Source organism: Pempheris klunzingeri, chromosome 6 (assembly GCF_042242105.1).
Source record: "Pempheris klunzingeri isolate RE-2024b chromosome 6, fPemKlu1.hap1, whole genome shotgun sequence".
NCBI classification, from domain to species: domain Eukaryota; kingdom Metazoa; phylum Chordata; class Actinopteri; order Acropomatiformes; family Pempheridae; genus Pempheris; species Pempheris klunzingeri.
In genome coordinates this window covers 22,811,976-22,839,947 of record NC_092017.1, presented here as the reverse complement: position 1 = coordinate 22,839,947, position 27,972 = coordinate 22,811,976, and the positions used below count along the sequence as shown (strand labels likewise).

The following is a 27,972-nucleotide window of genomic DNA, read 5'->3' as shown; positions in this document are numbered from 1 at the left end:
TTTTGATGCACTGACTTATGCAGTGCACGTGAAGATGATTGATCATTCTAACTGCTTTACATAGTGTGAATTTTGATTTACAGCAATTTCTTGTCACGGTATGGTACGTAGTATGTCACCATTTGAAATCTTGAGTGACTAGATAATAATAATTAATATAATAATAATACCAGCACTCTAAAAGCGGAAGCTGTGTTTCTTTTACTGCAGCCAGCTTGACAGTCCGGTCCGGAAAAGCAGCGAGTAGCAGCGAAACACATCGAGAGAGGAGGAGAGGAGGAAGGAGGATGATGGGAGCGGATATTATCCCCCTTAAGTGACCCATATCTGACTGTAGACCCAGATTTTATCTAGGCTGGTTCTTGTTTTCCAGGATTTTTCTTCACCAAGATGTCTGCGTCGGCGATATTTATCCTCGACCTGAAGGGGAAGGTAAGTTTGTGGCGACTTGTTGTTGCGGGAGGTGTGGTGGGGGGAAGTTGACATAAGGGTTATCAACGAGGCACCTGCTGCAAGAAAAGAGAAAGTTGGCTCATAAAAACTCCAACAGAAATGTAACAACATTAAAGGATGTTTTCCTTTAATTTGGTGTACTGTGTATTAACAGCAGTAGTAACATTTCCTGACGCGGTGCATGTGCCCTGAAGCCGTCATATAGGACTCAGCAGTCAGTCAGTCAGTCAGTGAGTCAGAGAGGCTCAACTTGCCAAACTAGTTCCACCAATGTTCAGTGTACATAGAGGCCTTGTTCTTGTGCAGCGGTGCAGCCTAGACTGTGTGCACCGGCTCCTGTTTCACTGTTTAAAACTTTACTTTCTGCAGCTCAAAAGCTTGTAGGCTCTCTGGACATGAGGCTGACTCAGATTGGAATATACTCATGTTTTATGTTTATAGTATATTTATTTTATATTATATTTATAGTACCCAGACCTGGAGCAATTAGTTAATCAATTAATTAATTAGCAGGGTTTTTGTTTTTTTTTAAATAATAAAATGTCATATTAATAATATTTAATCTGTATTATTTATGGATGTGATTAGTAATTTTAAAAAAAAGAAAAAGAAAAGAATGATCAACTAATCTTGCAGTTATTTTCTTGATTAATTGTTTGGTCTATAAAATGTCAGACAATGAGGAAAATTCACAGTTCTCCAGAGCTCAGTGTGATGCCTTCAAGTAGCTTTTTGTGTTCAGTCAACAGTCAGAAACCCAAAGATATTCAATTAACTGTCAGCAAATATTTACATTTGCACATTCTGGTGGAACCAGTGAGTTATTTATTTATTTATTTATTTATTTAACGTTTGCAGTTTTGCATAAAACTGGTGAATTGACTATCAAACTCATTGTTGATTCATTTTTGACTAATTGTTTCAGGTTTGATATCATATTCAGCTGAATCTCTAAACAAAACATTTTGAAGAGGCACCTTAGGACATTTTCTGACATTTACTGTACAACCCAAAATATTGATTGGAAAATGAATTGGCAGTTTATTTGACGATATAGATAATCCTCAGTTGCAGCTCTAATTGTGTCTGAAAATGACTGCATTTATTTAAACAACGCAGCTCTAAACAGCGAATGTTTGGACGTGCTGCCTGTGCTGGAGGGTGGGATGAACGAAGGAGGACACTGAATTCTCACTATTTCTTACTGCATCAGGTTTTACATCTAAACCTCACAGGGTTAATTTATTTGAGGGCAAGAAAAGGAATTGCTGAAGAAGCCTCATATGCTTGACAATACCCATCAGGGAAAAGGATCAGTCCCTCATAGCCTGGATGTCTGATTGCGCAGATTAAAGGTTTTCTCGTTCTCTCCTTCCCCATCTTCCTGTCTCTTTGCCCTGGGGCGAGTCAGGAGCTCGCTCTTCACCTTCAGTCCTCTCCGTCCTGACCAGGCGAGGTCCTCTGTCCTCCTTCACAGCAGTAAAAGCAGAAAAATCAGCTGCTGAGTTGTAGCTGCAATGAAAAGTAAAAATTCACTAAACAAGAACAGAGATAAGAATAATCGTACGGTCAGTCTTGCAGATGTGGACCTAAACCGACCATGTGACACACTAGACACAGTTAAAACACACAGCTACTCCAGAAGCCGGTCTTCACCTCTGCCCTTTATCCCTCCACCCTCAGGCCCCCTCCACCCTTCATGCTGTATCTCCTGGGCACCAGGCCGCACACTGCTGGCTGCTGGGACCTGCTATGTAGACTGAAATGTCAGGCTATTGAAATCAGCAGGGCATCATTTGGTCCCACCGCTTCCAGATAGGATTTTTAATAAGAGAACATGTTCAGGCAGAAGGTTCGGCTTGTCAGGAGTCGCAGCACATCTCATCACTCATCAAGATCGACTCTTTTTCATCAGTTTTAATAAATTTATTCTCATTTTTCTTTTATGCAAGTGGTGCAGATCATGGCGCGGCCACCTCTTTAATCCAGGCTGAACTATTCCAACAACCGTTAAGTGACTTTTCATATAATCTTGTGCAGACGTGTGTGATGTGGCGAGGGTTAATCTTCATGGCTGTGATGCTCTTACTATCTGTGTCCAACACTTTGGTTCATGACCTGAAAAACCAAAAAAAACGCTGGGTTTAGTGCTAATTAGCAAATGTTAGCATGTTAAACGAAGAGCACAGTGAACTTCATACCTAAACATCGGCGTGCTAGCAGTGTCACTGTGAGCATCATCACTGTGTCAAAGTGTGGCCTCACTCAGCTGCCAGCGCTGGCTGTTAACTCTCAGATTTGTAGAATTGGGTCGAGCAACAATGAACCTCTGGCTGTTTAGAAAACCGGCCACTGTGGGGAGGCACAATGCTAAATGGCTGCAATTGATGGACTAACTCAAAGGCGTCTTTTTTTTTTGCTTTCTTCACTGTGCCATTATTTCATGTACAAGTAAGCCACTGTTAACACCCAGCAGCCCTCAGCAGTCACTCCAAAATATGAAATATCCTGTGATGCTTTTGTAGCGATAATGGAGTTATGGTGTAAGATTTGTGCTGTGATTGTTCTCCAGACTGCTGATGAGTGATACAAACTGACAGTAGCTTTGCAGATTTTCTTTTTTTTTTTTTTTTCCCGCTCCTGTTTGCTCTCCAGTGATACAGTCCAGGGAGAGTTTTGTGGTTGCTGTTTGCCTTTAGAGGTCAGCAGCGAGTGGTTGCTATTGATTTCACACATTGTAAACAGGCACTGATTGCCCTCTGTGTCCTAATAACAAACCTCCCCATAATCCCTGGGATGAGTATCCCTTTGTGATTAGTAAAGGCACCAGTGGCTTTAAGAGAAAAGAGTTGATATATCTATTTATTTATTTAATGACATTCAAGTAAAATAACAAAAATTCACCAGCGAAGAATCACTGAGAAAGAAAACTGTACTGCAGTAGAAAATGCCATTTTAAATATGGCTAATCTTTTGTATTTAATTTTTTTTTAATTCTAATGCTATTTTATTTTAAAGCCTTCATCTTTAACTCTAATCTATTTTCATATGAACCCCTTTCAGCTGCCTGTCATATATGAAGGTGACACATTCGATTTGTAGGAATGCAATGAAGGCATGTTGATGTGATAATATTTGTAATAAGTATTAAAATACCAACAGAACTTAGCAGAATATGTTTTTATTATACAGTATAGTGCCTAAACTTTGAAGTTACACATTTGCAGTGGAATTTAATGAGACCTGGATTATTAAGTAGCTGCGCTCAGCTTTAGGGCATGAAATATGCTAACTGTTTGTGTGAGGTGCTCTGTTTGATGTGATCAGCCTCTGCTGAATATGCCGCGCGCTATTTGATGTTTTCCTTTCTAAATCTGAGTTTAACTGACACACATACGACGAGACATGACAATGATATGTCGACTTTTAATTTCCTCAAGGTGAAACGTCAGCCACTCTAAATCGTTGTGATTGTAGCAGGAATGAATCATCAGTCTGATGCAGCACATATTGTCAACTCCCCCCAACAGCGTCTCACCGTGCTGTTGTCCTCACATGCAGTTATCCACCGTGGAGCTGTGGAGCTCTCAGAAACAGGTGGCTGTGGGCAAAGTGAAAATTAAACACAAGTCAGTCTACCAACAATGGGGAGTTAGAAAGAGCACAATGGAGCCGTCAGTCAGAAACTTGTCACAACTCGTCATCATAAACCTGTTTGATTTGATCTCTGGGACTTACAGGAACGCAGTAATAGTAGTACTTGATGATTCATTTATGTACTGTCACGTATTTATTTATGGATATTGTTCTATATGAATAATTTCTATCAACTCAGAGTTTCATGTGTGTGCCCATGACTGCGTACTAGTGGCCCTGTTATTTATAAATGAGACACTGGTGATTTGCTTTTTGAACCTTAGCAGCGTTCTTTAGGCCCTCGTTCAGCGCAGTGTGGGTTACGGGTGGGTGAATTTTAAGAAATGGCTGCAACTGATGATTATCGATTAAATCGTGTAGTCTACAAAATTTCAGAAAACGGCGAAGAACGATCACAGTCCCCAACGTATTGACATCAGATTGCTTATTGTGTCCGACCAACCCAAAAATATTCAGTTATCAGTGATGTAGAACAGGTGAGCAAACAGTTTTTCCTTGACAAATCGCCAAAACAATTATTGTTGATGATTAATTCTCAGTTGATTGAATCAGTGATTAATTGTTTCAGCGGTAATTTTAAACCAACATGACCTCGTTACTTGTTGATGAAACACACCATGACTTTGAATCCATTGGTTCTCTCTCTCTCTCTCTCTCTCTCTCTCTCTCTCTCTCTCTCTCTCTATATATATATATATATATATATATATATATATATATATATATATATATATATATATATATATATATATATATATATATATATATATGTGTGTGTGTATATATTCTGCTTTAATAAGTGCTATTCACGTAAATCTGCTGATCTCATGCTGTTTGTGTCCCGAAGCCCGACAGAAACTCTCTGTTGAAATGACCAGCTTTAATAATGGCAGGTCTAGATTTTAAATATTTTTGCTGCATGCTATTGCGGCTCTTTTTGATTTGTCTATACCTAATCCTCTCTCTCTGGTGACCTCTGAACTCTTCGCTCTTTGGTTTCAGTCTCCTCTCACAGAAGCCGAGCATTGGCCTGTTCATATCCTTTTTCTCCCCCAGATTACATTGCTTTCCTGGCATTTCCTTCTTTTTATTTCTTATTTCCTCCTGCCTTTGTTGTATCTGCCCCTGTGTGACCCCTTTGCTACAGACTCCTCTATTAAAGAAGAGGGGGGAAGCTTTGTGTCTGTGTGTGTGTGTGTGTGTGTGTCCTCTAGATCCCTCAAGCGTAGAAGCTTTGATCTCTTTCTTCACTCTGTGTTCGGACTGGAGGAGGACTGCTGACTCATCGTGTGTGTGTGTGTTTCTATTAAAATTAGAGGGTGTGGTGGTTTCTCTGGGCCAAATAACGAGAATCTTGTCATTTCTATGAAGTGTAGGTTGATTTTAGTCACGGTTGAGACTTAGTAAAATGTCATGACGGCACTTGATGTGGTTTCTGTCTTAGTCACACACTGATCAAACATCATTTTAAAAAGATGCTCAAATTTCGCAGTTTTTTGATATAAACACATGCGTTTCTCACAGTTTTGGTAGTTTGTATTTGCCAGCACTTCAAATCCATGGATTAACACAACAAGTGCTATTGGCAGTGTAACTTGAGCTCCTGGGTAATCTTTTTGTTCCTTTTCTTGCGTGTATTATTTCCAGTGCATCCCCAGTGGAGTTTCTTTACAGAGAGGTCTTCAACTGTGTGAATGTCAGTCTCTTAGATTCAAAGAAAGAGAGCGTCATTTTGCATTTGCCTTGACATTCAACCATTCAACGCTCATGTGGGGAGAAATCCAATAAAGGAAAGGCAGAAATATCAAGTTCTCTTGGGACACTGCTCTCAAAAGAACAGAATGCATACAGTTATGAGACGCTCTATTTTTAGAAGAGAGGGAAAGGCTGCAATCATAGACGTGTCCACGAGTAATTGACTTGGTAGTCAGCTGTATTTGTAAGTCCACTCCCACCTTTCATTACAAACGGGTTCTTGCTCTTTTTAGAGGGTTGTTGAAAGTCATTCTGGAAAATTTAGGAAATCGCTAACAAAGAAAAGGCAAGATGCACATGGGAAAGTGTATGGAAGCAATACGAAGAACAGACATTTTAGTTTGGCGCGTTAGCATGATAACACTTGAGCTGATTAGCACTAAAGACAAAGTATAGCTAAAGCTGATTCGAATGCAATTAGTTTTCCAGGCATTTTGTCCCAAACAACATCTGCATTTATGAAGTTTGCACACCTTTTGATTGCCGTCATTTCAAACCTGAGAATCACTGGAGACTTGCTAAAGTCTGCACAAGCTCCTCTTCCATGCTGAGCAGGCAGTTATTCATCATTCATCATCAGATATTCAAGTCGTAAACACAGTTTGCACATTTCCTTGCGAGGCGAACACGGAAAAAGGTTTCATCTCCATCCGTGAGGTTTGAGTTTATAGTCAACCAAATATCAGCATCTTTACGCTAGACTTCTAAGGTTTGGCATCTCACCCAAAAGCTTTAAATATTCAATGACCTGTGACTCTATATTTTGTTCTTTATGGATGCAGGTGTTAATCTGCCGTAACTACATGGGCAACATGGACATGAACGAGATAGACCACTTCATGCCCATCCTGATGAAGAGAGAAGAGGAGGCCGAGATGACACCTGTGGTCAGCCATGGATCCTCACACTTCCTGTGGATCAAACACAGCAACCTTTACTGTATCCTTTTGAGCTCACCTCTGAACTGTGTTGTGTTGTCTGTTAAATATGAGCTAAACCTGTATGTGAATTTAACAATTTACCACTATAGTTTAGAGTTATTGGCATCCCTGTTTTTTACTGTAATGTCAGATACTTACAGCATCTAACACTTGAATGGTGTCTTCCTTTAGTTGCTCCATAGGAAATCCTGTGCTTGTGGTCTCTGCAGCAGGCAGCTTCTCAGTATCTGTTTCATCACTTCATGTTTCATAGCCAGTTGGAAAAATTGAACACAGATGCACTGTGATGTGTTATGCACTGTATATCCTCTTTTCTTTATGCTAGATTGCACTGCCAAACTTCCTTACACATTATTAATTCAGCATGATATTGCAGTTGTGAGTAAGTGGTACAGTATTCCCAGCTCATTGCATTAGACAACTGAGCTGTTTTACCTCCCTGTGGCCATGTTCTCAATTGCTAGCAAGTGTGAAGCTTTCTTCTAACTGCATTCATCTCATATCTGCCACCAGTGTCTGAAAGATGTTCAGATGTCTCCATCTTGTCCAATTTTTCGGGTTTTCAACTTAAATACTGTGCCTGTCACTTGTAGATTGTACTTTTTTTTTCCCTTAACAGTTCCCTCTCTTTAGTGGTGGCGATGACCAAGAAGAATGCCAACGCTGCTCTGGTGTACTCCTTTCTTTATAAAATTGTCCAGGTGTGTACGTCTGTTTTCTGAGACTTTAGCTGCAGTCTTTAACTTCTGTTTGCCATTTGTGTTCAAAACTTTTTATCAACCCATCCAGCCTGATTGAATTGCTGTTAATTGAGGAGGCAGATAAAATGTAATAGTATCCTTAGTGATCATAGTACAGTATGTTTTTTTTCTTTGATTGTGATTTGATTATCACATGACCAGCCAATTAAACAGCATAAGGTGCAACAAACTTCTTATTTCATTGACTGTTTCCTCACTGCATATGTCTGTTGAATGCTGTAGCTTTGTAAAAAAAAAATCATCTTTCTGTGGGTTTTGGCTTCTTGAATAGAGCAGATGGCATAAATGTACACTTTTCGTGCCAATACACATTAAGACAATTATGAAAGTACAGCTAAACACTGTGTCGAACTGAGTCTGCCTGTTTGTGTCTGTAGGTATTTAAGGAGTACTTTAAGGAGCTCGAGGAGGAGAGTATTCGTGACAACTTTGTGACGGTGTACGAGCTGATGGATGAAGTGATGGACTTTGGTTTCCCTCAGACAACTGACAGCAAGATCCTACAAGAGTAAGAAAACTATTACACAACCAGAAACCAATCCATGCAGTCAGGATCCTGTGTAAGACATAACAAAACTGGTTTTCCTAAAGGTGCCTCCATAAGAAAAGTTAATATTTTTATATTTGACAGAACTTGGATCAGTTATGTGTGTGGGCAGTGTTCTGGCATTTTAAGTGCAGCATCAGACTGTTGAAGGTAAAGTTTCACGCTCTCAAAGGCCGTAATTGCTGCTCTCGAGTCTGATTTTAATGTAACCACATTAGCTCAAGTGGTACCTGTATCATCCATCAGGGAAGAGAGCATCATTTATTTTTTTCAGTGAGATAACAGCTTTGTATTTCATTACCAGCAGAGATGGGGGGGTAACCATGATTCTGTTTGACGTGCCACTGTTGAATTAAAAACAACAAATGAGCCACATTGCAGCCGGTCACTAAAGCTAAAATGAACTTTATTCTGTCAGTGAAATGAACTGAAGCTGCTACTGTTCTTGTGCTCTACAAGTGTTTTGTGTCCATTTGCGCACGCAGGGTTGTTTTGCTTTTTCTTCCCTCTTGGCTCCTCAGAGAGGCATTTGTTTCCATGGATAGACTCACAGTCTAGTTACAGTACCACGGTAACATGCGTTCTGTGTGCACATGATCAGCTTTGCATCTAATTAATGGTGGAGCTTTTATATTTGTAGCGCTCATTTTGCATTTGTTTGCCCTTTTCGTGTTTCAAATGTGATTGGGCTTTGTATGGGAATATGGGATTGTTGGTTAATTTCATGTGCTGTTTGTGCACCAAGGCTTAGCTGGGGTTGCAAGTGTGTGTGTGTGTACTGTGTGTGTGTTTGGTGTCTGAATAGGGCTGATAATTACCAGGCTCCTATTGGCACTCAAACACAATGACACCGTCAGCTGGACACACTCGAGACTCTCGGACAGAAAAGCCCTGCTCTTCTCTTCTCCAAGGAGACACATAAAAGTGTCATTTCTCTCTTGCACACACACACACACACACACACACACACACGAATTCACTGTGTCTCTCTTTGTCTGCAGGCTGTTCCAGTTCTCTGACTTTTTCATGCCCCAACCAACATAAAATGCTTTTTTTTCTCCCACATTATGACACTAACTACCTGGTGAAAGTGAACATGTGAACGTGTGTGTGGGTGTGTGTGTGTGGGTGGATGCAAGAACCTGAGCAAGTGAGGCTGCAGGGATGCATGTGGATGTGTTCATGCGTGTGTCTTCATATGAACCTTTCTGCGTATATGGGTGTGTATGTATGTGTGTGTTTGCTATGATGGCTATTGTTATGCTAATCTGTCAGTTGCTGCCAACCTCCGCTTCCAGATCCTTTCATTAGCATTTCTGAGGAGAATCGGGGCAAAAGAGAACAAACGGCAAAGCAACAAAACAATCCAGTGTCGACCCCAAGCCCACTTGTCGCTGCCTTTCATCTCTCAGCACTTTTAGATTTTGCCATGTGTCAACATACATTCAAGACCCACTAGGTGGGAGGAACTGGGACAGAATACTGGGGAGAAATGTTGCCTCAATCTGTCAATCAATCTAAACCCTGTTTATTTAGCACGTTTTGTTGGTAACAATGGGGATGAAATGTATAGCTGTACTTAACATGAGACTTCAATTAATGTTTTGGGCTTGTATTTGCTCAGTAGGCTTTGATTGGCTCTGACACATGGGTCAGGCTTTAGCAGTTAACTCACTTCTGAGTGGCTATAATCAATATTTTTTATAAGTATAATAATGACAGGGAATAATTCCTCATGGAATTATTAGGGCCACATTAACTAACAACAAAACTTGAAAAGATCTCCTATCCTTGTACCCTTGAGATGTTTCCCTTGTGGTAACAGTGCATGTTGGTGTGACTAACTATTATAAAGTTTGATTACCAGAAGCACAGTACAATGCAAAGCAAAGATAAGAGATAAAGACACAAAAATAAATTGTAAGTTGTAGTTGTTGCTATGTTTGCTCTACTCCTGGCTTTGCAGCTCTTCTTTTTTTTTTTTTTTTTTTTTTTATAAAAGAGGAGCTTAAGGACAGCAGAATCATGTGGAACATTGGGTCAGTAAGTCATTGACTCGAGGGGAAAATGCTCAGGCCTGTGGAAGACAAGAAATGGTGAGGGGCAATTGAAAAAAGAGGGGAGAATGTGGGGGAGGTCAGAAGAAAATACACAGAGGCTGGAGACGAGAGATTGCTTCAGAGATAGCGTAGCGTGGGTCACTGTCGGTCTGATCCTTTTATTTTTTTTTTGTTAGCAGTATAAAATTTGTGAAGTGAGTCGAATTTAAGCGGATCAAAAGCACTTCGCTTTAAAACATTTGTAGCCCGTGTTTTGTGAATATTTGCTACTTCTCCATTGTAGCTACAGTCAGAGTCTTTAGAAAGTTTCTCAAAATGTCTGCCAAGGTTACTGTACAAATCAGGTCTTTGTAGGGTAATAATGTTCGGCCATATTTAGTGAGTGCCAAATAAGGAAAAATCAACACTGTAAATACATCTGATGTATTGTTTGTTTTACCCAATCCATGTTGTCTGCCAGCCAAACCATCAAACTACACTGAAATTTGAGTATATACTTCATTTATTTTGGATATTTAGTGTTCTATAGAGAAAACTCTATTGTTGCTCTACTGTCTTTTCACACTCTTTGTCACATATTTACATTGAATATAGACCAAACATTCTTATTGTTCTGCTAAAGTTAAATGTGTGTTTACTTTGTTCATCTTTGTTGCTCCTATCTCCCTTGTTTGTCTGATTATGTGTCAGTACACAAGAGCAGCGGAAAAACCAAAGTCACATTCCTTGTATGTGTTTACATACTTGGCCAATACAGCTGATTCTGATTCTAAACTCTGGCTGATGTGAATTAGAGGACATCTCTACAGTGGAAAAGGCAGGAAGACGTAAACAGTGATGCGGGTTAGAACAGGCCTGGTCCCATGTTATTTATGGAGTACGGCTCCCTCCTGTCCCCCATGACAAGTCATTATGTCTCCCTAGTGTCACCACTAGTTGACTGTTAAAACACACCGGCCCTCCAGCTCGCACACTAAGAGACAACCAGCAGCACTGTGCAGTAGAGAATTCACAGCTGCTGCATTTTAGTTGTCGTCACCAACTCCAAAGAGTCGAGTATTTGATTAATCGCAGGAAATATCACATTTTTCAGTGATCAATTCTTGTCACAAAGGTCTCATATACAGCCAGTAACAGGTTAACTAATATAGGCAGAACCAACCAGGGGGTTAGGTTAAATAACTTGATTGGCTCTGAGAGGCTGTATACAAATGAGCCACGATCTGATTGGTGACAGTCTGTCTCTTTCTTCTCTATTTCACATGGCCTGATATAAAAAAAAAAAAAAAAATGTGTCTGTTAAAATGAAAGTACATGCACAGCTGCACATCTGCTGTATTTTTCATTGCCACTGCTTTACTTGCTTTACTGCTCCATGCTAAAACCGCAGATGAACGATTAGTCTAAACTGTCTGTCCCGTGTCGACTAATTGTTTTGACAGTCAACAAGTCTACAGCTCCCTGAAACCCTTACTGTGAATTAGGGGATCAGAGGATGATCAGCAGATAGACACAGTTCTTCTTGCTGATAAATATAATGTATAAATAGAGTAAACTAATTTGAATTTGGGGCATACATTCATGTCGATTAATGGCATGATATTTTTTTTAAAACTGCGGCTATCACCTGAATGCATGTAACAGGAAAAGGGAACTATCACCACACTCTGCAGTTGCCCTAAGCTCTATGGAGTGCTTTTAACATTTTTCAGCTCATTGTTTTGGTTTCACTGCCTCTTCTCATTTGCATCATTTTCAGGCACTGACGGCAGCTGTTTTTAGTGAAACAGTCTAAAAACCCAACCGTACGCCACTGGCACTGCAGCTGACTGACAAAGTTGACATCTAGCAGCTTAAGAGACCGATATTTCCCTCAATGATTAGTGGAAATCAAAGCAGAGCTAAAAGGAGAGTGAATATTTGACTTGAGTTTGTGGCCAGAAACACGATTCAAAGCGAATGTTAATGATGCTACTTGATTCCTATACAGTACAGACCCCTAGGCAGCTGCTCACGCTGTATGCTTCGGCACATCCACTTCATAAACTGGTGATATTTCAGTGGCGTGTTCAGATTGAAGTCTTAGCAAAAATAAATGCTCATCACAAGCAAGTGTGCATCAGGTTCTTTGCACCATTCTGTGTAAGAATTTGTACTGCTTACAGGTCCAGTCTAACCGCAGCACAAGGAAGGAGTTGGATATCTGCATACCTGAATGTAGGTAGATTCAGAGTTAGCTTCTATTAGTTAGTTAGTTAGTTAGTTAGTTAGTTAGCAGTAGTTAGTCATTTGTGCAGTATCATCATTTTCCTAAATCGGGCGCTATCTATCATGTTTTAAAAGACATTTACATTTTAAAATGATATATATCTTAAAAAAATTCCCCATTTCACTGCTGAAGCTACCGGCAGCAGTGATACTTGTCTAGACAGTCAGTAAAGGGCTTGGTGAGTGTTTAAAACACCCCTCACATGTCTGTCGTAATCACTGCATCTTAACCCACATAAACACTGACAAAAGATTTTCCACTGTCAACAAAAGTAAATAGATGGAATACCTTTTAGAGAGGACTCCCTGTAAAGGTTCAAATCTTTGAAGAATTCAAACCTATCAGAAACTCAAAACCCTATCAGACACTTGATGCTGGGGTTTTATTTACCCAAGCAAGACTTAATAGTTTAGTATCATGTCAACAAATGCATGTAAGTCACAGTGGGTTTATGTAAATCTCAATTTTCCAATTACACCCATGAATAATCTTCATACAACGTGAATAACGAGCCTCTCTAATTTATTCACACTTGAGTAACTCATTTATTTCAAGTCACGAGGTGTGATTAATACGAAAATAATAAAAAGCATTCCTCAAGAGAGATTGGGTTCACATTCTGTTTAAATCTCTCCTTATTTTGTTGATGAGTCCTACATAGCATTTCTCCTCTGCAGGAGACAGTCTGTAAAGGAGATTAAATTATTATTTAACACTGCAGCTGTTTCCGGAGATATTGCCACAATGCTGGACAGTCTGTCTCTTTCTGGAGCATCTTGATGACGACTACGACCATTAGTTTGAACTGATGAACGTGGCTCGCGAGTTTTCAGGTGTTTCAATCAGCAGGATCATAGACTGAATGTGTGTGAAGGGCGTCACAACCGTTCTCTCCTCTTTCAGATACATCACCCAGCAGGGTCATAAGTTAGAGGTCGGGGCTCCTCGACCTCCTGCCACCGTCACCAACGCTGTGTCCTGGAGGTCAGAGGGCATCAAGTACAGGAAGAACGAAGTTTTCATGGACGTCATCGAGTCCGTAAATCTACTGGTGAGGACAATATTTCAGCATCATATCTCTCACAAAAATATTCTCACATTGTAAAAAATGCCTCAACAAAGAGACAGAATGAGTTATAGACACCACAAACTTACAGTTTTTGATTTGGTTTAGTTTCTGTTACAGTACATGCACCATATTATGAACCTATCCACGATATTTACTTAAAAGGTGATATTTTAGCAGTGATGTCAATAGAAAGCCTGTATAATATCGGACAGCTTCCATTATCAGAATGAGGTTTTTATGGGCACTAATGGTCCTGAAAAAAATGTCTAAACTTACAAATAATACGCTATCATCAGATTTGTGTATTTCAGTGAATTAAATTTTGCACACAGTCTTGTAGATCTAATAAAAAAAGGTGCACCTTACTGTAGATAATGTCTGCAGCATGCTTTATTTGTATTAGAATTATAATCAAGATACGTACTAAGAAGGACACTTTACATCTGAAAAATAAACACAGTGTTTGCAGGTGAACAAACTAAGACACAAACAGCTTCTTAATTATTATTTCTTTATTATTACTAATCAACTTGCCTAAATTAATGATCCAGCTTTAGTCTGCGACTGATACACACTGTATCAGTCTTTGTTTTTAGACATATAAGAAATCACTCTAAAAGGCTCTAAAATCTAAGACTTATTTCTTGTTTAGGGATGAGTTCTGAAAAAACGAAACAACATAAACCTAAAATAAACACACACACACAAACTGTTCTGTTTGAAATAGATGGTCAGCGTGCTTCCTGTTGGCTAAGTGGGTGCGTCAATGCTAAAACTGTGAAAACTCTCGTGCTTTGACTCCTCCAAACGGCCCTTCCTTGTATTGAATTGTGAAGGAAACGGCCCCTAGCATCAGAAATCCTCCATTCTTTTTCAAGATAATATTTTGTGGTAATTGTGTCTCCTCATTGTGTGCAGTGAGGAGCGACATTTCAGGTTTAGCTTTTAGTCAGTTAGTTACACAGACAAAATACACAAGGACATGACATTTTTATGCGATTAAGTGATGTAACAATACTAATTTTGAACTTTTGATGCGATCTCTACATACTTATAATGTAACAGCTGCTGTAAAATGTTTAACTTGTCCCCATGCAGAGTGAAAATAGTGTTGAATGCTGTAAACATAATAACTTAGACATTATTATATTTAATACATTTGTTTTCTTTATAAAGGGTATGTATTGTTAACTGATGACATTGATCATAATATAACATAGTGAGTTATTATATTCTTCTAATTCTCAGTCGTCCTGTTTGTCTCTCCTGACCTTATATTTTCAGCTGTACTACAGACAAAGCAATTCACTCTCTTCTCTAATTCTCTTCCTGCCCCCCCATCTGGTTCTCACCCACGGGTGACATCTTCAAAAGTCGACTTGAAGCACACTTACACTCTCTAGCTTTTACGTGTAGCCCATGTCTGTGTCACAATGTGCTCTGTGCCGTTACTATTATTACTATTGTCGTCACTGTTTATCATCTCTGTCATTTTTCTTCTCTTCTACTTTGTTTGTTCCCGTCTTTTGTTTTGTCTTTGGATCAAATGTGCTTTGTGTTAAGTGCTTTATGAATAGAATTGATTTGATTTATCACTGTTCAATGTGATGTTATCATACTACTTGGTATTTTTAATTGAGAAATACAGGAAAGGGGCTTTGATTTCCTGCAGCTACAGGAACAGAACAGATGTGCATACGTGATCATGCTGTTACTCTTAAACTAAAAGGAAGAGAAACAACTTTTTCTCTAAAAATGTCATGTCCTTGAAGCAACACCTCAAGGACAGCTCGGTGTACAGCTACAGGTTTCTATGAGTCAGACGGAAACTGATAAGGTGTAGGTATGTAACCACTGCTAGCAGGCTGCACGAGCCACTTCCTTCTATATGACAAGGGACTTTTAAAACATGGTTCTTCATCCTCTTTCACATTAACGCCTTGCTTAGTTTTCTCACACTGCATGCTGAGAGCTGTGCAATCTTGACACGGCTTGTATCTGCCCAAAAGGCTGATCTGGGTGTCAGTCGGTTTGTTTATTTTCTTTTCTTTATGATCTGGATGTCTTATTACTGATCTGTGTAATATCATTATTTAAATAGAGCAACTTTAAGTGCACATTTGCATTTGCAAACACTAAAACGTGTGTACTTTCAGGTGAACTCTGGGCAGATTTGACTCTCCAGTTGATATCATAGCTGTAAAAAAATGTTTTAGCGTGATCACAGCGCTGCTCTCTGAGCATATATCAGTGCTTGTCTTGTTTAATGTAATGCTTTGCTCTTCTGTCTATAGGTGAGTGCCAATGGCAGCGTCCTGCGGAGTGAAATAGTCGGCACCATCAAGCTCAAAGTGGTCCTGTCAGGGATGCCTGAACTCAGACTGGGCCTCAATGACAAAGTGCTGTTTGAAATCACAGGCAGTAAGTGAGTCGCTGTCAGTGTTTATAGTTATACAAGTTTTATAGACAGGGAAGCAATACTGTCACATAGACGCATAGAGTGAAGTTGACTTGAACAAATGTGAGCGAGGAGAAACTGGAAAAGTTGGTCAGTGTGGATCATTGAAGTTACATTATGAAATACTTTCAAAAACGTTGATATTGCTATTTTAAAATGTTGTTTCTGCGTGTTGGCCTTTATTAAGGGGAGAGGGTCCCAACCTTATTTATTAGACGTACACCTACACTCTGCCACATGAGCTCCAGTAGATCAATGTGCATTTACACCACATGTTGTGTTACAAATGTGCTCTTTTGTGCCGACTTTAAAGTGGATGTTCTTTAAAGTACAAAAAAAATCTTCCTGGATCCTGGAATTGTTGATGCTTGGTGTCTCTGTTTACGGTGGTCTTGCACACAAGTGTTTAGTTTGAAAACACAATTCTGCTGCTTCTTGGAAAATGCAAACACTTTGCTCTTTAAGTATGGTGGCATGTACGTACGGCATGGGGAAGGGTAGAGTTCATCTCATTATCTTCCTGCCTTTCAGCTGCACTTGGTGAAATTTATTTCACTCGCTGAGCTGACAGCGACAGACTCTTAAGCTCTCGGTGGCATGTGAGAGGAATATTTGCAAGATTTTCATAACAAGCAGCCAAGATTTGCCGTTTTAACAGAGAACATACGCAGTTAAAACATCCATATTTACTTCAAAAACTTGCTTGAATGCTTAAATCACAATAAACCATTTGTAAATATCCTACTGTTGACGGTTGAGCACTTGCCGATTAACTCCTTGACCTTCATTTCACACCTCCACTTTCACCTCCTCTTCATGTCTAAACCCCTCACTCCTAAAAATCCCACGCTCAGCTAAGCTTTCATCCTTCCTCATCTTCCTTTGCCTCCTGCTTTCCCAATTTTTCCATTAACGTCTCCCACTGCTACATCTCCCTTTGTCTATTCCTCCTCCTCCGCCCTCTCCTCTCCCTCTTTTCCCCCTACACTTTTGGCTACATTTCTTCCCCCCCTACTGCTCCTTGCTGAAGGGGAAAGGCTCCATCACTGTCTAGCCTTTTTGCCTCTGAGTTAATCCTCACCCCAGGCTACAGCCCTGCAGATGAAAGGTGAGGGTCTGTGGATATCATATATATACGCAGACCACGATCCCCCCGCTGCGTGTTGAAGTCTGGGAAATAACACATCCTCAGAAAGAAATGATTAGAAATAATGATCAAACAGACACACTGACAGATACCACAACAACACCCACACCCACTCTGAATGTTTACACAAATATTAAAATGGGATTTGCACTCTCATCTCCAGCAGTTGCACTTCTGAACATATCATTTCTCAGTCATTTGGTGTTTATCATGTTTGCCTGATTGGCACATTTTATCGCAGCGGGATGCAGCAAGAATGTGCAGAGAGTATAAATCAGTTGACACTGCCCTCTGCTGGCATAAGTGCAGAAGTGTCACTACTGAGAGAAATGTCCTTTCATAGTATTTTCGGACAGCTGGTGCTTGAAATTACCTGAATTGATAGACACCATCCAGATAAGACAAACACTGACCCTTCATGTACAATATATGGTCGTCTGTAACAGTTGAATCTCTGAAGTTTTCCTGAGATTGATCATACTTATCATACTTATTAACTTATCAGAGGGGTTGTCTGTTTTTTTTTTTTATTCTTATAGATGTGAGCAGTTGGTTTTGTTCTTTTCTTAAGAGGATAGAAATTATCTCAAGCGGTTCTCAGCCTGTATAAGTGTGTGCAGTATGAGCTGAGATGCTGCTATTGATAATTATTGTAATTATCTGCTTATTTCCCAATTAATTCTCCATAATATACCACAAACTAGTTACTAATTACCTTGTCAAATTACTTGTTTTTGTCTGACCGACAGTACAAAATGTTCTCTTTTTTACGATGTTACCACATCTACACATTTTGAGAGGGTGGAACCAAGAAATAATTGTTTCAGCTCTACACGCTATACATCCTGGGCCACCCATGTCAGTGATATCACAGCACTGTACGATGGTTTGGACAGAATTCTAAAACGGTTGCCTGCGTTCCCCGTGTCTCTTTTTCTACTGTGCGACGGTGGACAGAAAACAGATTAGGTTCCCCTGTCTGCTGCTGTGTATTAAAAGCATGGGAACAGGTGAGAGCAGCTTTAAAGGTGAACCACAGGGGACGAAGCTGCATCTTCAATCCTTACCTGACATGTGTATACACACATACACGAACACACACACACACTTGTCTGTTCCTCCAGACCCTGAGGTCCTAGCAGTGACAGAGTGTCCCATATGACCTTTCTTTCTTATCTTGTTCATAATGCTGCATGCAAGTGTGTGTGGGTGTTGACATAAATAGAAAGGCAGAGACAGAAATAAGACATTCTAAAGGGCTTCCCTGCTTTCCTTGTCCAGGAGTGTTGTGCTCTCCCTAGACCTGATTTCAGCCAGCCGCCGATCAGGCATGAGGAAGTGTCACGCACACACATACACACACACACAAACACACAGGAAAGCTAAATCAATAGAGAAACGAGCAAGTAGCAAGCAAACATGCATAAACCCATGCACGTACACACACTCGAGAGAGAGAGAGAGAGAACAATGAACAAGGAAGCTGCATACACAAAGTACACACACACACACACACACACACACACACGTTCTCTCCGACAGGCCTTTGTGCTGGTCCAGGGCTGCGTTCAGGGCAGGTAAGGCAGGCTGCAGCTGACTGTTGAATGGGGGATTTAGTTGAAGGCCCACAGGCCCACAGTCATTACAGCAGTTTTCCACCACTCAGCACCCTCCATTAAGCACAGAGGAGGAGAACATCGGCCGTTCTCCAGCGGACTGCAGATGCCGCCATTAAGGAGGTCGCGCTTTTAACTGCCTATTGCAACAGAGCTGCACTCTTGCTCCACCCTTAAGGAGTCTGGAAAAGTCTAATTTCGTTAAAAATGGTCCAGCCGACACGACCTGCTGATTTCTGTCTATAGCAGCCTCTGTAGTGCTCCAGTGGAGCTTTAGAAATATAAGTTAGATACAAAGGTAGAGCACTGCTTGAGGTCACTAACTATGCTCTGGTAACCACACTAGTTACTGTACTTTAGTGCTGTCTTGATTTGACAATTAACAGAAGCTTAATCAACAATAAAATGAATAAGAAATTAATTATTTGCTAATTATGAAGCAAAAATATTCACTTACGTTACGTTAGTGTACTTCAGTCATATTACTAATGATATAGTGTGATATCTCATCCATTGGCATGACGACATCCCTGTAGGTGTATTACAAGAAAATAAGACCAGAACAGAACAGAACAACTATATTACTGTGGTAGGTGAATTAGTCTCACAAACAATAAATCAGAAGCTTTTTTTTGGCAGACTTGAAAAAACACCTCTTCATTTCAGTAACAGATGTGGGTTTCAGTACAATATTTATTTACTTTGTAGTGTGTGTGTGTGTGTGTGTGTTAGTGCAGGTGTGGATGTAGTTGTGAGGCAGCTGAATGGGCTTCAGCAGGGGAGAAGATGATGGCAGCAGGTTTTCAAGGCGCACTGTGTGTGTGTGTGTGTGTGTGTTTGTGTGTGGCAGCTAAATAATTGTTCAGTGGGGGACAAGAGGAGGGCAGATGGATTTGGTAGCACACAGCGCATACTGTGTGTGTGTGTGTGTGTGTGTGTGTGTGTGTGTGAGAGAGAGCGAAAGAGAGTGAATGTTTGTCAGTCATCATTACCTTGACCTTGATTTCCCCAAGGCTGCGTGGAAGGCTCTCAATCTTTTTTGTGTATTTCCCTTTGTGTATTGTTTGTCTGTGTGTGTGTGTGTGTCTCTGCGTGTGTGTGCGTGTGTGTGTGTGCGTGTGTCAGGAGAGAAGAGTAAGACAGTGGAGCTGGAGGATGTGAAGTTTCATCAGTGTGTCCGTCTGTCACGCTTCGAGAACGACCGCACCATCTCTTTCATCCCTCCTGATGGCGAAAGCGAGCTCATGTCCTACCGCCTGAACACTACAGTGAGTGGGACAACCAAGCTTTTTCTCTTTAACACACGCACACACACACACACACACACCACCTACATACCAGCTACACCAAGAACACACTATGAACTACTAAATGAACTTGTATTTGCTTGTTGGACAGTACAAACGTGATTAAGATTGAAGAAACAACACGACTTCAAATATATGTTAATGTCCATTTTCAATATAATAATGTGCTTTAAGATAAATAGCGGTTCCCCTTACCTTCTGCTGCCACATGTAGCCACTCATCCTGACATGCTGGTATACATGCTGTCCAGTGACCTTAAGGATATTCGGGTGGGGGGGGGGCCCTCTGTGCCTGAAATCTATGTGAACTGCGAGTCTTCCTAACAGTTATTGTCTCCTTTGTACAAACACAATCTCTCTCCCTCCTGTCCACTGTGTCACTCCGTTGAAATGTGTCGTCGCGATGCAGTCGAGCCGCGCGATGACTCCTCTGACCTTGTCCACACTCTCTCACTCTCTGACAGGTGAAGCCTCTCATATGGATTGAGAGCGTGATTGAGAAGTTCTCTCACAGCCGTGTGGAGATCAAGGTGAAGGTAATGATGGTGACACGCAAACACACACACACACACACACGCATACATACAGAGCACCACGTCCTTACTCACTCATCTGCTCCTCTGACTGAAACTTATTTAGTATTTATGACGCATACTTCTCAGGTGGATTACTGCTTACCATCTGTTTGAGGCAGTGACAGCCAAATAACAAGCTGCAGTGTGCATAATCAAAAACCTCCTTGATTTGAATTATGATGTGCATGCTCTTTTTCCATTGTTAAGGTCTCAGCTGACATTTGAACTCTGTCCCCTCTCACCTTCCGCAGGCTCGGAGTCAGTTTAAGAGCCGGTCCACTGCCAACAATGTGTCCATTCTGGTACCAGTGCCGAGTGATGCTGACTCACCCAAGTTCAAGACCAGCACAGGCAGCACCAAGTGGGTGCCCGAGAAGAGCGTGGTGCAGTGGAACATCAAGTCTTTCCCTGTTAGTGTCGCACATCAACACAGTATCACAAACACATTCGGTACACGTTGATGCTGCAGAGCAGTCGTATCTTGTTCCAGCACTGTCAGGTTTGAAAAGGCAGAGCAGGATCAGTGTGAGGTGGAAACTAACTACTAATTACATTGAGTCAAGTCCATTTTCTACAACGTTATATTTCTGCTTCAGTACAATTCAGAGGCAAATTTATTGTACTTTTCACTCTACATTTGTTTTATAAATTTACTCGTTTCACATATAGATTAATAATAGAGAAACTAATCAACAGTACATTATCTTTTTATCAGTAATAGGATAAGACTTAATTGATCCCTGAGGGTAGATTAATGAGCTATTAGTGATATATATGAAGCAACAGTTCTGGCTCAGAGGTACAGTGGGTGGCTCATCAATCAGCAGGACGGTGGTTCAATCCCCGGCTCCTCCAGTCTGCATGTCAGGGTGTCCTTGGGCCAGACAGTCAACCCCTAATTGCTCCCTGTGTTTTTGAGTGTGAATGAACAGTCTCCTATCAAATGAGATTCCTCCTGTATGAGTGTGAATTTAGTGTTAAAGCGCTTTAAGTGGTCAAAAAGACTAGAAAGGCGGTAAACAAGTACTGTTGTACTTGTAAAAAACTAAATGTATGACTGTATTTTCTACACTGTATTTCAGCAGTATTTCTACTTTTACTTAAGTACTTCTTCCACCACTGATGATATCATATCTGTCTAAGCTTGAAGCAGTGCCAGTGTCAAAAAATTAAGTTGTATTTTGACTCTGACAAGTATTAGACAGCAGCCATTTATCACATTAACATCAGCATTGCCACACAGAAAAAAAACACACAGAATCACATCTTATCTCTCAGTTTTCTGCAGTCCTTTTCACAAATTTGGTGTCAGACTGTTTGGTTCTATCACCAAACTATAAACTCTTCAAAAGAACATTTTAACACAGTTAAAAAACTCTGCGAAGATTAATTCAGTTGGGGTTTCTTTTATCTGTCAAGTTCTGATATCTCCTCAGTGATTAAATACACCTTCAGCCTGTCAAGGAGGGTTAAGAACTGTCAGTACAGGTGACGTATTGTTATCCAGCTCGTGTATGACTCTGCAGTACATTTTTCTCTGTCACTGTCAACCTTTGGATGCTATAAAACTCTCATATTCTCACAGGAAAACACACTTAACTTGTAATGTTTGATGGAAGTTCGAGGAAACAAAGTCGAAGCCTGGCTTGTTGTGATAAGAGACTGATAAACACACTCATCCACAGTCCACCAGCCCTCAGCTCCATCCAGCTGATCCACTAACATCATCCTCCTGTAACAGAGAGAGTATTCGTTACGCAGAAAAAGAAATATTTTCTTATCAGCTGTTGCCAACACAGCTATACAATGGTATAGAAAAGTACTGTAGTTGGTGTCAGTTATTTGGGATTTTCTGTTTATTTAATGTTCTAAAAACTTATTTTAAGCTCTTACTATGTCCAACAGGGTCCCTACATGGACACACAACTTTTTGAGAGGCAGTTAAAGAAATGACTGAAAAATGTTTTATTTTTTTTTCAAGAGCATAATTTCGATTGTTGTTGTCATAAATCTTTTATTTAAAAAAATATATATAGTGATTTTGAAACCAAAATTTTTGGGGCTTTTAAAGTCAAAATGGTAACTGATTTGCAGCAAATAAAACCAAAGTACAAACTAACAGACTCAGTTAAACAATTACTGGCATGAAAAATGATTAACCAGCTTGTTGTGTTTATAGCCTAGATATGTTTGGCAGAAGATCTGAGTTGTAAAACAATCTTGTTTTAATTGGAGTCAGACACTTGGGAACGGAGTCGCCAAACAATCCGCTTTATCTGATAGACTTTGAACAACAGATTTTTCTCTTTCCTGTTTTTGTATGTCTAGGGTGGAAAGGAGTACATGATGCGGGCGCACTTCGGGCTGCCCAGTGTGGAGAGTGAAGAGCTCGATGCAAAGAGGCCAATCACAGTTAACTTTGAGATCCCCTACTTCACTGTGTCTGGGATCCAGGTTGGACCCTTTATTAACAGCCATCACACTCCCATTTCTGTCTTTTAACCGTAGTTTCAACAATGCGCTGCTTGACATTCACACGTTGGTGCACTGCAGTGTAAATGCAAATGGCCGTTACTAATACTAGACTAAATAAAAGTTTTAAGTCCTTTCACAATCAAAGAGTTTTCTGTAGTTTCACATCACCTCAGACACTTTGTCACAGCTCATTCTCCATCAATCACTATTTTTAACCTGTCTGTGTTCCCTAGGTGCGTTACCTTAAGATCATAGAGAAGAGCGGTTACCAGGCGTTACCATGGGTACGCTACATCACACAAAGTGGAGGTGAGAGCAAAATGTACTCACACACACACCCATAAACTCACATAATCCTTCACTTGATGTTGGGGACTGTGGTGCTAAAAATCTACTAAAAAGTGGCAGCCTGTTGTGACTGTTGCATGTGTGGTTTAAAGCCCCTGAAAATAGTTTTTCCAACTAAATAATTACACAAGTAACAATCAAAGTTAAAGTTCAGAACAAGACATCCCAAGGTGTTATTATTTATTAAGAGTCTAACTCAACTCAACTAGTCTTCCTCACCAGGACTGTGTAAGTGTGGTTTGATCAGATTTGCTTGACGGTGGCATCTCCCCCAGAGAAGAGCAGATTTAAAAACAAGCCCGAAGACCCAAAATGAATGTTAATCACCGTTATCCAGTGCCCACACTGTGCAGGACTTATGAACTCCAGTTTTGCTGTTTTGCTTTTTTCTGTTCAAAGTCCAAACCCATTAGCAAATCGGAAGTTAAACAAGGTTAAATATGATGTTTTCCTTGCGAGAGCAGTGTCATGATCAGTCTTTCTGCAACACTATTGAGCAAGTGCCCTAGGAGTGAACTCAGCTGTGTAGCATCCATCATATCCATTACCTGGCTCTATCACGGTGAATCATGGCCTCAGGGGCTGAGAGTGACACCACACAGGATGCCAAGGATAGCTCGCTTTAGGTGTAAAATCCTGTCTTTCTCAGTTGTCCAAAATTGAACAGAGCTACTGTAAAGTCGAGAGAATGCAGCCAAATCTATTTAGCGAAGCTTCAACTGGGATGTGTAGATTAGCTGTCCAGGGACTGCTAACTAACAGTGTTACTCCAGATTCTACCTGGAATAAAGCTGAAATATATAAGAAGCTACACGTGCTTGATTTTTAAACAAATCACACATCTTTGCTTATTGCTATTTAAGCTACAGTGTATTGATGAGACTGCAGCAAAATCCTCCTTACTAGCTCACTAGTTTAAATGGCGGGCATGTGGAAATTATATGGAGATGGAAGCCCAATACCTCCACTGGACCACTGCCAGAAATCTTTTAAGTTTCATACCTGCCATATGCCCTGGGAATGAACCTGACTCTGTAACATCCATCTTGGCCATTACCTGGATATGTCAGGCACGACGCAGGGGCTGCGGAGGTTGAATGATGCCACAGAGGGTCCGGAGGCTCCCATGGTGGCGCTCAGCGAATGCCAAGGTTACTATCATCTTGCTGTAACATCAGCAAGGAAGCAGAAGTAGAGTGAGAGGGATAGAAAAGAGGAAGAGGAAGACAGGAGATGAGTGAGAGTGAGAGAAAGAAGAGTGATGGAGTTAGGGGGACTGGAGACAAGGCTATCACCTTTCTCTTATTGTTACCATCAGCAACATGGGGCCGGCGGGGGGGAGAAGACAGCGATGATCACATTTCACTTGGCACTACATGCAGACACACTCACTCTGATTAAACAATACCCTGATACTGTAGACTGACTGCTGACTTATTAATGAGTGATGAACAGGCATTTAGCGGCCGTACTGTACAGTAAGTGAAGACTGTCAGTGGTCAGAATATGATCAGGCAGCATCACGCTGCAGCTCGATCTTTGAGATGCAGCTCGATCTGAGATCTTTGACATTTAAGTGCAGTTCAGTTCAGTTACATGGCCAGAGGTATGTGCATACCCAAACATTACACCCTTATGTGACTGTTGGACAGCTTGTTCTAAAGCCATGGATGTTAATGTGCTGCCATCGTATCCTTTGCTCTTCTAGGAAACGTTTGTAACCTGGCTGCAGGGATTCGATCCCATTAAACCACACTGATATTGAGGCGTGGCTCTAGGTGTTCAGCACATGTACAGATTAATCTTCATCAGTGAACTGGCTAAACTGAATCACCATCACAGACCAAATCAGTAGTTTGGTTAGTAGTTTCTGATTCTCTGCACTTTTTCTGTGCATATTAGCATCCACTACAGCACCTGCTATTAGGAGGTGAAATCTTCATGATTCAAACAAAGTTAAAAATTAATTTGCCAAAAAAGACTTGGGCGAAGTGCTGTTTTGCTTTTGCTCCTCTTTCAGCGAAGAAAAACTTTCCAGCACAGACATAACTGATGCTTCAGCAGCATCTGCAATAACCTCTTTAGGAGCAGCCGTCATTATTTATGGACGAACAAGTTACTTTCTCCCGTCGTCACACCTACACTGATTGGTCCAAAACACAGCGCTTCAGCCACTAAAACGAACAACTTGGCAGGATGGATTCAGGAATTGAGCAGCAGTGCAATTAGAGCCAACTGCAGCCCCTCAGCTCCACCATGGACTCACCACCACTGTCGAGCCTTCACGTTTGACCTGCAGTGGCCGGGGGCTGATGGGAACGCAGCTACAACAAGAATGTTGAATAAATGATATTAGATATTAGATAGATATTAGTTTTTTAATGTGTTACTGTTGTCTGTGAGATTTTTAATGAGGTTTTTTGTAGCAAGAACAAAAAAATCCTTCCAAAAACAAATATTGTCTAAATTATTAACATTTTCCTTAATTGGATTTAAAGCTGTGGACTTCAAACCATGAAAAACAGCCCCAGACCAATGGAATGCAAAAATATGTGGAAGGGGGTACCACATACTTGTAGTGTTATCTTTTATTACACGCTTCTGGATACACATAAGCACCATAATTACTCATTTTAGCAATAAATCTGAGTTTTAGATTTGATCTTTTCTTTTAACGAGACTCTTCATAGTGTGAAAACTGGAGAGAATTAAATATTTATCTAAGAAAGGAACATGTTAAATATTGGTAATATGATTTAGTAGAATGGCACTACAGCTACTATTCGTGCAAATCTTGTTTAGGGATTTAATGGGACTTACATTGGCAGTGATGTGCAGGGGTGATGAGGGGAAGAAAGCTGTGTTAATGCTCTGCTGTTACATTTCTTGGCAGATTACCAGCTCCGGACAAACTAAAGGGCACAGATGCTGCTAGACAAATGGATATTTTCTCTCTCTGTCTGTCTTCCTCTCTCCTCTCTCTCTGTTTCTCCGGCTCCCTGTCTGCAATGGGCTGCAGAGGACAAGTGCAGGAGGATGAAATGTGGCACAAGAAAAATTTTCCCCATTATGAACGGAAACAAAGCATCATCCTTTCCTCTAAGACATCCTCAATTCAGACGGGAAAGGCTGCTGCGTCACCTCTGACCTTTGGGTTTTTTTTTTTAAGGGTTCCTCAGGACTCCAGTGAAACGTTTTAATATGTGAATAATGAACCGATGGCTTTGTGACACCGACTGGTTCTGGCGAGCTCTCATTTCCTCACTTTTAATGCGACATCCCTCGAGGTTGATTTAAAATTTGGGGAACAAGACATTATTTTTACCATGTTGTCGCTTTGAAATTTTTTGAAATATGAAATTTGAAGCACTATTTTTTTTCTTTTGGGTGCTTGGCTTGTCCACTGAGACATGTAGCTTTCTACTGTGTAACATGCAAACCAACAGAATTCATAGTATACGTTAACTGTGATGTGTCATTGTCAATTTTTATTTCTCAGAGGGCCATAACACTGGATACAGGGATTTTTCTAAAACAAACGTGTGCCATGTACAGATTTTCTCCTCTGTAGCGAAAGTTGTTGCTCCCTGCACCAAACCACTACATCACTTCTTGGCACATCTGTCAGCATCTCTGACTGCAAGGGGTTTTATTCCTCGGAAGTCTTGTCCTTAATATCTACTTTACTATCCATATAATGTACATTTTAACTCCCTGGTTAATCCTCATCCCTCTCAAAGGCATATGCTTTACTGGAACCTCTATATTTCGTGTTAATTGCCTTAAAAAATGCCTATGTATCATCACCTTTAGCACTGTGAATATAATCCCCAGTGCAACGAAACTAACACCAGCGACCAGATCAATGATTAATAAGGCACAATATTGTCAGAGGCGTTGGCAGTGTAACTTAATACCGTTGACGCACTCCCATGGGGCCTGTAACCTTGTCCTTGTGCTCAAAATCAGCTTGCAGCTTTGAGGCAGACTGAAGGAACGAGCACGGTGCAGAATTTTTTGTCATATTTTTATCTGTTTGTTGTACCGTTCTAGTTAGTCCCCTGTGGAAAGGGGTTTGAAGGACAAAACAGAGGGTTGAAGAGGGGGGTGGACAAAGGTAAAGTAACCCGGAGGGATTCCTTTGCAGAATCTGAGAATATTGACAATATGTTGAGGTAATTGTTTTTCCATGACTCTTTATTTTTTATAATGTCGACCCCTGCAGGCCTCTACATGTCTTCAAAGCAGTTTGTGGTGTAATTCACTGCCTCTCTCGTGCATGCACTGCACCACATCAGTTCAGCTGCACTGCCAACAGCAAAGAAGAAAGCCCTGTCTCGATTTATTGCATCTCTGCTGTTACAAAACCTTCTGTTACAATCATCCCATTGTCTCGTGTGGGGACGTATTTCAGACACCAATGACGATTGTTAATGAGTGTGTGTAATCATGTGTTGTCATTAATTTATCAACTACTATTTGTCGATAGGAAGCAAAGGGATATATTTGGAAATAAACAACTTTTTTTATCTTG

General features: G+C 40.6%; 1 protein-coding gene across 1 annotated transcript; it reads left to right on the top strand.

The window, feature by feature from the left end:
* Positions 1-243: 243 nt before the first annotated feature.
* Positions 244-27,972, top strand: ap1m3 (adaptor related protein complex 1 subunit mu 3). The gene is made up of 12 exons (XM_070832793.1): positions 244-432; positions 6,648-6,804; positions 7,440-7,507; positions 7,945-8,075; positions 13,347-13,494; positions 15,807-15,933; positions 19,859-20,001; positions 20,505-20,576; positions 20,867-21,025; positions 22,944-23,069; positions 23,324-23,399; positions 26,332-27,972. The coding sequence occupies exons 1-12, from the start codon at positions 391-393 to the stop codon at positions 26,352-26,354; spliced, it is 1,272 nt and encodes a 423-aa protein (XP_070688894.1). The 5' UTR covers positions 244-390; the 3' UTR covers positions 26,355-27,972.

Excerpts from the sequence above, each read along its gene's own strand:
- ap1m3 (XM_070832793.1), top strand. The coding sequence starts at position 391 with ATGTCTGCGTCGGCGATATTTATCCTCGACCTGAAGGGGAAG. Across the intron at positions 433-6,647 it reads TCCTCGACCTGAAGGGGAAG|GTGTTAATCTGCCGTAACTA; the intron begins GTAAGTTTGTGG and ends TTATGGATGCAG. Across the intron at positions 20,577-20,866 it reads GTGTGGAGATCAAGGTGAAG|GCTCGGAGTCAGTTTAAGAG; the intron begins GTAATGATGGTG and ends CACCTTCCGCAG.